Source organism: Ricinus communis, chromosome 10, assembly GCF_019578655.1.
Source record: "Ricinus communis isolate WT05 ecotype wild-type chromosome 10, ASM1957865v1, whole genome shotgun sequence".
NCBI classification, from domain to species: Eukaryota; Viridiplantae; Streptophyta; class Magnoliopsida; order Malpighiales; family Euphorbiaceae; genus Ricinus; species Ricinus communis.
The window spans coordinates 22686424-22697355 of record NC_063265.1 but is presented as its reverse complement, the minus strand read 5'-3'; the positions used below and the strand labels follow the sequence as shown (position 1 = coordinate 22697355).

The 10932-nt window shown below is 32.8% G+C and overlaps 1 protein-coding gene across 4 annotated transcripts; it reads left to right on the top strand.

Moving 5' to 3' along the window:
• The first annotated feature begins 142 nt into the window (after positions 1–142).
• On the top strand, positions 143–2957 carry LOC8269290 (FAD synthetase 2, chloroplastic). 4 transcript variants are annotated; one of them, XM_015718090.3, is made up of 6 exons: positions 143–299; positions 742–1004; positions 1199–1251; positions 1669–1804; positions 2099–2274; positions 2367–2957. In XM_015718090.3, exons 2-6 carry the CDS (start codon positions 751–753, stop codon positions 2876–2878), a joined length of 1131 nt encoding a protein of 376 aa, XP_015573576.1. In that variant the 5' UTR covers positions 143–299; positions 742–750; the 3' UTR covers positions 2879–2957. The 4 variants fall into 4 exon arrangements, with proteins under 4 accessions (XP_015573576.1, XP_048225950.1, XP_048225949.1 ...); XM_048369993.1 differs by lacking the exon at positions 143–299 and adding an exon at positions 1389–1449 and having other exon boundaries at positions 863–1004; XM_048369992.1 differs by lacking the exon at positions 143–299 and adding an exon at positions 1389–1449 and having other exon boundaries at positions 863–1004; positions 1174–1251.
• The last annotated feature ends 7975 nt before the right edge of the window (positions 2958–10932 follow it).

Here is a 10932-nt window from a genome sequence, read left to right as displayed (position 1 = left end):
AATTATATTATTATATTAATTTAATTTTATAATTAAAATAATAATAACGGTCGTGTAATGCACGAATAAATACTAATATTTTATTATTTTATTATTTTATCATAAATTAAAAGATAATAAAATTAAAGATAGCAAAAAGATAAGGAAAAAAGTGAATTCGCTTGACAAACTACATAGTTTCAGTTTTGAATAACTATTTCAATTTTTTTTTTTTTAGGGTTCTTTTTTGTTCTAGGCTTCTAGCAGACACCATTCCTCTGTCATAACGATCGGGCATTCCCTCCGCCGCCAACTAAACGGTGCGTATTTGCTTTTTCCGTTGCATATCTTTGTTCTTTCTTTGTTTTTTTGTTTTTATGAACTGGGGAAAAGATGAGAAACTTTTGAAATCTGACTACAATCCGTTTCTTGTTCTGAAATCTCGAAGATATCATAATGGTTTCTTTCTTTTGTAAGCTCTTGAAATGGTTTGTTTTTTATTTTATGCCTTTTGAGAGCATAAATCTAACTTTTGTTGGGTCTTTTTTGGTTTTTGGAATTTCAAGTGTGGAAATTGTTGAAATTTGCTGTTCTTTTATCTGGGTTAGGCTTAGATTTAGGTTAAGTGTGGAAAGGTAGCGGTGTAAACCGGTAGCGGTGTCAGGCTGAGCACCATTGCTACTGCTATTGCTATGTTAGCTAGTTTATTATTATTACTTAACTCAATTGTTGATATTCGTTTTCTCGTTTCTCAAATAACAGCTTCTCATAATGCTGGGTGGTGGCTCTCGTATTTCCCACCACTTACGGGAGTGTAACCACCTCCTCCTCCACCACCGCCAGCTGGGTTTAAAGTTAGGGTTTTGCAACAGTCATATGTCTTCTTTCGTATTGAGGCCTTCCTCTGTACCAATAATTGGTGACCATTATAAAAGTTGTAATAAATTGCAGCAGAGAATGGTGTCTTCTTATAGCCTCCAGTCCAAATCTTCTGGAGAAATTCCCATTATATCTTATTGTTCCAGGTCATAATTCTGTTCTTTGTTTCTTGTCTTTCTAAAAACATCTTCAAGCTTTATGCTTCTTTTTTCTCTTTTTTCTTTTATATAGTTGAATGGTATGTGTTTGTGCACTTAGCTGTATGTATATCAAATCATGCCTGTCTAATAATACTTGCCATGTTTGGTGGAGTAGCTGATGACTTTTCTTTGTGCAAAAGCCAACAAGATGATGATCATGAGCTTCCTCCTGAAGGATTCTCCCCCGTTGCAGGTTTCTTTTTTAATCTTTGTGGACTACTCATTTGGTTACTACCCATTTTTTCTATTCAAGATCAGAGAAGTTTCTCTTTCTTATTTTATTTGATTATAGCTTTTTCTAACAATTCTGTTGACTTGTTAATTATGTAGTTAAAATCCATGCGTTTGGAGTTTAAGCTTCTAACAAATAAATATATATCTGCATTCCAAGGTTGCATCACTAGCCACGATCTTGCAATGAAGATCTAATATTTTGAATCATATGTTTGTCTTTTCTTTTTGCCTTCCATCTATTATTCAATAATTTTATTTTCGTGTCCTTTTTTAACTTGAGAAGTTTGCTTGCTCGATTGAGATTTAAGAGGTCTTATGTTGGAATTTAGGCCTCCTAGAATTCCTAATATTGTCTTATTGAGCATCATTCTTGCAGGAGGAATTGTAGCACTTGGAAAGTTTGATGCTCTTCACATAGGTCATCGAGAACTTGCAATTCAAGCATCAAAAGTTGGAACTCCATATCTTCTATCTTTTGTGGGAATGGCAGAGGTATTTGGATGGGAGCCTAGGTACGGGTTTGATTCCCATTCTTATTTCTTTTGAGCACTTGTCTAATCTTTTTGGGAAAGAATTATTTTTATTGTTAGCGTCCCTTTATCCTTTCTTGTTTGCCCCTAGAGTTTAGTCACTTTTCATTTCTTTTACTAACTTATGGAGTAGTCGTTTTTCTAAATGTTTGGTGGCATCAAAATACTGAAAAATCAGTGTTTGCCGTGATTGCTTTGATCGAAATCTAGCATACGAACTTATCTGATGATGTACGAGTAGATGTAACAACTTTACCATTGGTATTTGACCTACAGGGCTCCAATAGTTGCCAAATGCGATCGGAATAGGGTTCTTGCCTCTTGGGCCCAATACTGTGATAATATAACCCCATTAGAGTTTCAAATTCAGTTTTCAAGTGTTCGACATCTTAACCCACAGCAATTTGTTGAGAAGTTATCCAAGGAGCTTAGAGTATGTGGAGTGGTGGCAGGTAAGCTATCATTGGTGTTTGAGTTTTCCTTTTCTAATATAAATGACGATAAGCAATCCTATTGAATAGAGGTCTTACTGCGTAACTATCAGGAGAAAACTATCGGTTTGGATATAAAGCTGCCGGTGATGCATCTGACCTGGTGAGGCTATGTGAGGAATATGGTTTAGGGGCTTACATTATAAATTCTGTCATGGACAATAAGAAAGATCCCATAAACAGCAATTCGAGAGATTCAAAGGATAGAGGACAAGTTTCATCTACTCGTGTTCGCCAGGCTTTAGCTTTAGGTGATATGAAATACGTGTCAAAACTTCTAGGTCGGAGACATCGTCTTATGCTGATGCTAAAAGACCAGAGAGGACTTACTAGTAGTAGTAGCAGTCGATGGAGGATCTCAGCTCCAAAGTCTTGTTTACTGAATCTACCACCAAAGGATGGTTTCTACAAGAACTGTTTTCTTTTATTTGGCAATGAGAACCGAATGACATGTAGTGCAATTATTGATTCAATGTACATCCATTTAGAAATGGACGAGTTAGGCCTTAGCATTTACAATGGATCTCAAGACTTTCAGCTCTTGGGTGTTGAATTTGGTGATTGAGGAGCTCATTGTACTCATTTGATGTTTAATCTTTCTTTTATTTAAATAAAACTTGTTCATAGATGAGAAATTTTCTGCATCTCATAGCAAATGTTAGGCTCTTTGTAGTTTCTTACTAGTTGAAGTATATAGTATGCTTTACGACAATACCTAATGAACTGTTTTTATGAATCGTTTTCACTTAGATAGTAAGGGTAAACATTAATTCTAAGCTTTCCATTAGACTTGGCAGGGCGGAAAAGTAACCATAAAAAAATTCTTGACTGGTGTCTCTTATCTCTTACTGTTTTTGCTTATCATTATAGTGAAAATTGTCATTTTCTTATCAATAACAATAGAATTATTTATGGTATGTATACCGTTTATTTTCTAAGTGATAACGAATTAAATAGTTAATATTAATTTAATAAAAAATAATTACATGTGTCTTAATATATGAATAATTTCTTAATGACTATATATATATATATATATATAAGACTAAGTGTTTCATGAGACTTCATATGGAAAAATTCTATGAAGCCATGTCATATTGTTTTTCAATGAAAAAATATGTTATATAACACATTTATAAAATTATAGATTAGAAATTTTTATAAAAGAATATATATATATATATATATATATATATATATATATATATATATATATATATATATATAATGCCAAATTTTTCATGACTCCCTGTGGCAAATTCTATGAAGCTATATCATATTATTTTTCAATGAGATATGGTACATTCATAAAATTATTTACTAGAGATTTTTATAAAAAAATTAAATGTGATCTTAGATGCTAATAATAAATATAGTACTTATGACTTATTTAAAAATAAGATTATTATATAGTATAATAATATTATAGCTACTACAAATTAATAATAAATCTTATTATCTTTCTATACATATATGTTTATATTTATATATATAAATAAAAAAATTAATAAAATAGTAAAAGAAAGAATTTTAAATTTGGATTATAAAAATAGTTAAAGTAATTTGTGACATATTGAAGAACTTATTAGTCCAATACAATAAATAAAAAAAAGTTTCAATCTATATATATATGTGATATTACAAAATAATAATAATAATAACAACTAAACAGTAAAAACTCTAACAATCTTATTTATTAAAAATAATTATTTGGATGTATAAAAACTTATTAGTGCAATGAAATAGATATAAAAAATAAAATTGGTAAGTATATATACTCATGTTTATTTATCTTAACATATAAAATACAAAAAATTCATATATATTATATATATAAATAAAAGATAATACTAAAATAATAAAAGAATAAAATTCTAAATTTGGATCATAAAAAACAGTTAAAAAAATTTATGATACGTTTGAGGATTTATTGATTGAATAAATAATTAGAAAAAATAGCAATAAATATATATATAATATTAAAAGTAATAATAATAATAAACAAATAGCAAGAATTCTACTAATCTGATTGTTTTAAAAATAATTATTATATGGACGTATAATAACTTATTATTGTAATGGAATAGAGACAAATTTAAAGTTGATAAATATATGTACTTTTCATGTTTATTTGTCTTAGCATATAATAAATATAAAAATTTTCACAAGACTATATTATATGAATTTTATAAATGATTAATATAGATGAAAATAAAAATATCATAAAGATAAAAGTAAGACTTAAATTTTATACTAATATTATTATAAATTAAATTATATATAACATATAAAATAAAAATTTTAAATAATCTATAATATAAAGAATGTTAAGTTTTTTCATGAGACTGCACTTACCAATATCATATAATAATGAGTACAATTCGCTAAGATTTACGTGCAAAGCACATGCTTGAAAAACCAGTATATATATAAGTATAAAAGAGGATGAATTTTTGAACTGAATAAAACATCTTTAAATTAATTTAACATTTATCTAATTCTAGAATAATCATTATTCTAATAATAATAACTTTCTTACTTATACCAGAGTAATCATAAATCTTATTCAATCATAATCTTATCATGAATTTTGCAAATAGTTACTAAAAGTTGTTAAAGTAGATTGAGTTTTTATACTTATCATTGTTATAATATCTTGTTAAAGTATTTTTCCTTTAGTGAAATTCCTTTTATTTAACAATTCACCTATCATTTTTTTTTTGTTAAGAATCACAATATTTTATGTGTGTTTATATCTATTTGGGAAGTCCATATCTGGTGTGGGCGTAGAGCATTGAGAGGACCTTTTCCTAATACAAGAGGACCGGGAAGGATGCACCTCTGGTGTACCAATTATTGTGCCTACGATAAATGCTGGGTAGCCAAGTGCAGAGCGGATAACTGATGAAAGCATCTAAGCAGTAAGCCCACCCCAAGATGAGTTCTCTCCTATTCCGACTTCCCTAGAACCTTCGGTAGCAGAGCTGAGACAACAATGGGTTCTCTGCCCGATAAAGTCGATTGATTAAGATAAATTTCTATCTTCTAGGAACCATACATGCACCTTTTGATGCATACAGTTCAACAAAAATCGCAAAAATAAAACAAAGAATCAATGTGTAAATTCCAACCCTCCTTTTTTGATAATGAGTACTTTTTAACTTAAACTTTTGTTTTTCTAATGTCTAATGCTAAACTGCATGAACAAGCTAGGTGTGATAAAACTCCTTGAAATGAACCGAGTAGATTGAAAGGATAGAACAAGTTTAGCAAGAGTATGAGTAGCTTTATTAGCTTTTCCATGAGCGTAAATAGAAGAGAACATCAAAACACTAGCTGAGTATTTTAAGACTATCGATAAAAAAAACTCAAATATGTGTATGAAGAATGATTGGCATGGAAACATCATAATATAATAAGGGAATCAGTTTCTAGAAAAACTAATTTGTGGCCTCATTAATAGCAAATTGAATTCTAAGACTATTATGATTTTAAATACCATTATAATACTAAATATTCCATTCAACATTACACATTCACATTAGTCATTAGTTGCAATAAAAAAAAAAAAACCCACAATGACAATGAAAACCTAGTGATAATGCATTAATCTAGCCAAAATGAACTGGAAACCTTAACAATAAAATTATCCACGGTTAACCAAGATAATTTATTATAAGGCTAAAGTCTCTCATTTTATTCTTGATTCTCAAATTGAGTCTAGAACTAATAATGTATCAAGTGCTTAAATTCAAAAGCTAAGTATGCCTTTAAAGCGCGACCGTGTCCATCAGAAGCATGACCGCAATTATCAAGAGTTATGAGGCAGCTACAACTCAAGCCTTAAGCATCAAGATCTCAACCGTGCTCTCAGAAGCACGACCATGAAAAGTAGGAGTTTTGAGGCTGAGACTATTGGACTTTTGATGCTCGAACTGACGACCATTATTTTTAGAGCGCAACTGTGATTTTCATGAACGATTATGACCGTTGCAAACCACCAATTGATATATTTGAAGTAAATAATACTTGTTTGGCATGTCAGATAGCCGTTGGGATATTTCAATAATCACGACCATGACACAAGAAGCACAACCTCGATTTGCACTTTGATAGTGCATTTAATACATTACCTTAAATAAAAAAGATGGAGCATTTTTGGGATATTGTATATAATGGCTCTTTAAGGTTTCTAAGGTATAAATACCACCTCAAGTAGTCTTAAATGGCTGATCAACAACCTCCAAAAGCCTAAACTTATTGTGCTTTAATTTCCATTCTTCTTACATTCAATACCTTGTGATCTAGGTTGTTCTAAGAGCTTGAATGCTCTTGTGAGGATTTGAGTATTAACCTAAATACTTAGAATCAAATTTGAGAGTTAGTCTAGGTAAAACTCTTGTAAGAGTTGTGTGTGAACCATTTAAATAAAAGTGTAAAGATTTAGTGTGAGCCCTAAATACTAAGTTGGGAGTAAGCTTAGCAAAACTCCATTATAATTGAGTTAAGAGTATAGTGGAATACCCAATTTGAGATTGGAGAGTGGATGTAGGATTGGTTAATACTCGAACCACTATAACTTGTATGCTGTGTATTTTTCTATTCTTCTTTACTTCTACCAATTAAATTTTTAATTGGTAACCATTCTCACAATCACCAACTCAACCCCCCTTGGTTTATTAGGGTAAATAAGTGGTCTCAGAGCTAAGACTCTTCATCAAGCTTAAGTGTAAGAGTTGAAGATCAAAATATCCAACGAAGGGATACACCACTTTAGACCATACTTTAATGGGTCTGATTATGCCCATTGGAAGTACAAGATGAAAATCTATTTGGATAATGATACAATGGATGTATGAGGTTCTGTTAGAAAGAGATAGAAGCCACCAACAAAGCGAGAGGATGGTGTGGACATTCCTCTAGATAAAGATGAATGGGTGGATGCTTATAGAATGGTAAAAATTAAAGAGCTATGATTATCCTCCTTAGCTTCCTATCTAGAGAGGAAGTGAGAGAGTTTAATATCTTCCCACCGTATGCAAAACTTGAAAGACCTTGGAGAACTACCATAAGGGTACCAAGCAAGTCAAGTCAAGAAAATCCAACTCTTGATGACAAAATATGAGCTCTTCAAGATTAAACCTAATAAGAGCATCACCGACATGATCAACTGGCTTCTCACCATCATCAACAACTTAAAGAAGTTGGGTAAGCGCTATGAACTTGTTAACATCAACTATAAAATCCTCAAGGCTCTACCACTCAAGTACTATGGTTTAAAAGTAGTAAGTATTAAAGAGACAAATGAGGACTTGGGAAAAGTGTCAACAGATGAGCTAGTTGACAAGACTCTCACCCATGCGATGGCTTTTAAGAGAGAGGAAGAGCAAGAAAAGGAAAGAGAGGTAAAGAGCAAGCCCTTGGCTCTCAAAAGCTCCATAAGGCAAAAGAGAGTGATAGCTCTAACGCATCCAGATCTAATGAAGACGAGGATGAAGAATTGACTATACTCTCAAGGAGAGTCAAAGAGATAATAAAGAATAGAAAGAGGGAGAAGAGGCCTTTTTAAGAATTTATCATCCAATTCCAACTCAAGCTTAAAGGATAACACGAAGAAGAAGAGTGATCTCACTTTCTATGGTTGTAGAAAGCAAGGGCACACTAAAGCCGATTGAGAAGGAGAAGGAAAAGAGAAAAGCATTCAAAGCGACATGGGATGACTCTTCATTAAGTGAGGATGATGAAGAAGAAGTAGCCAACCTATGCTTCATGGCGAAGTAGCACATCAGGCTATAATAGGATAATTCCATCATGTTATGAGCGGACATTTCGAAGAAATAATAAGATATAGGTAAGAGTTCTCGCATATCTCCCTATTACCGGGAAACCTATAGAAGTAAGAATGGGAAGAGGAAAAAGGAAATCCTACAGGTTGGATTGCTCACATGGGACAAATCCCATTTGAAATGGATGGTGTGAGTTTGTCAAATGCTCTACAAGCTGCTACATTGGCTGTGTATAAACCATGTTCGTCAACTAAGTTTGTTCAATGTTCGTAACATAATTGGTTAGTGGGGAAAGGCCGGGATTCAAAAGAATTAAGTGAATTTTTTATTCCTAAACGACGGAAGTGGAAAGACAATAAGGGAGAGGGATATACTCCTTTATTTTTAAAATCGCAGAAATTGTACGATGAACCTTTTTATTCTAGGTGTATGACCCGAAAATGTTACTATTTTATAAGCCGGGCTTGATTTATAAAGTGATCGTAGTAAGAATAAAAAAAGAAAGAGAAGAACTAAGATTCAAGTACTGGAATTTTAGGAGAAATAGGGAAAAATATGTATATATTTGGGGGGTGAGGCTAGATATATGTAGAAAGAGATCAGTCTCTATCCATCCGGATACTTACATAGACTACCAAGTAAGTAAATTCAAGTAATGTTTAAATAACAATTAAGCAAGTGCAAACCAACAAGCTCAAACGTAAACAGTTATTTGGCAAGCTACCTGCATTTCTTATGAGTCGACTCACGCACGAGAACAACCACAATGTTACGCCCTAAAATAGAACTATACGGAATCCTTTTCGAATGACCTAGAATTTCGTCTACTATGCTCTTTCTTATACTAATACTGCTCGTACCAAATCAATGCCTTGAGGCATCTGTGCATTGGTACTAACATATGAGACTAGTGCCTTTGATTGTCGCTTGAGACTAGTGAAATTAGTTACTTGCCCTAGTGCTACTCCCCGGCTTCCTTCCTCCACAGAAGACTTGCTAGAGGAGCTTGTGTCACTTCTTTGCAAGTTAGATTCTCTTTCTCTAGATAGAATTAAGGAAAAAGTAGGAATAGGCTGAGTTGCCAACCTTTCCTCTTTCTTTGCTGCATTTGAGGATAGTTAGTAAATCTCCCTCCTAGGAAACAACACTCTTTGGGCAAATCCCTTTCAATTTCCTTTTTAGTTCTCTCTTGTTGGTCGAGCCTCTATAGACCTTCCTTTGCTCTCAGTCCTAAAATCGGTAATGCCATTGATAGCTTTTTTTGACTATTTTGACACCTTTCCTGTGCATTCCTTCTAAGAGCATATTATACAATAAGGCCCTTCGCACCTCTGATTGTGGGCATCTTTCTTTCAAAGCCTTTTTTTGAACTTGCCAAGAGGTGGCCTATTCCTACAATATAGGTCTCTATCAACTAACAAGCACCAAGAGCGAGAAGAGCAACTGATAAAATAGTAACTCCTCCGACAACGTGCCAAGCAAAAGGCCAAGAGCGGTATATGCCGACAACAAAAGTAAAGGAGCAAAGCGATAAGCCAAGCTAGCATGCTGAACATAAAGTGGTAGAGTGATCACGGCTTCTTATTCTTGAGCAATTTTTGTGACAAAATCAGGATCAGGAAGAGTCCGCCTCTTGATACTATTTTCTTTCATGCTCTAAGCTAACTTATTAACCTGCTTCCTTTAAAGCAAAGACGACTTTCTTTCTAACTTGTGCTTCTCTAAAAAAGAGATTTTTCAATTCTGCAAGGGGAAATGATGCCAATGAATAGAAAGCCAATAAGGGGCGTAGCGCTTGAAAAGGTATGAAGCCACCTATTTCATAAGCGTGGCAAGTCTGTATCGAGTCAACTTCTTACTTAAGATAATAAGTTAGAGATTTCACTTTTTCGAGAGCGTAGTAGGGAAACTTTAGTGGCAACTTCCTTAGCCTCATCTCCAATACATGCTCCTATTGCTTATAGAAGGAAAAGCATTTAACCTAGAAGAATTAGTTTGCATGCTATTTGATTCAAAGATCAATTTTCGAGTCAATGTGGGAATATTGCTTACTTTCCTGAAAATAGAAAACATCTAAATCAATCTAATGAAAAGCTAGAACTCAAGTGTAAGGAAGTCAACTGATTGACATAATATGCACCACATTTGTAATAGGCCAAAGTACACACTAAGCTCTTATTTATAAGAAGAAGGAAAGAGCTCAACAAGTTCTAAAGGGCAAGTCTAAATGAACAAATTGTGCATTCATGTATAATATGCACCACATTTGTACTTCTAATCACACACCTAAAACATGTTCTTGTATGCATGATAAAGGTGTGTTAAGACCCAAACCTCAAGCAAAGAGGCATATGAACAAAAGAAAATTCAAGCCTAATGTTCAATGCCACTATTACATGAAGTTTGCGCATATCAATGTGTTTTGTTACATTAGGAAGACATATCTCTAATTAGGAGAAATTCCATGACTAACCTTCAAGGACCCAAAAAATAGTTTGGATACCTAAAAGAAAAGACACTTATTTTTTTTTTTCGTAGGTATGCTTTTAGTCAACCTTGAAAGAGGATGATTAGCATGTGGATAGTGGATGCTTAAGGCACATGACCGAAAATGCCAACCTCTTTTTGTACTTGAAGAAAATCGATAAAGGAAAGGTAACTTTTAAAAACAATGCCAAATGTAAGATTGTAGGCATTTGGTCAATTGGTAAAAAAGACTCTCCTCTCATCGAGAATGTACTTTTGGTTGATGGTTTGAAGTATTAACTCATGATTGTAAGTAAATTATATGACAAAGATAACAAAGTCACATTTGATTCTAAATGTTGACAAG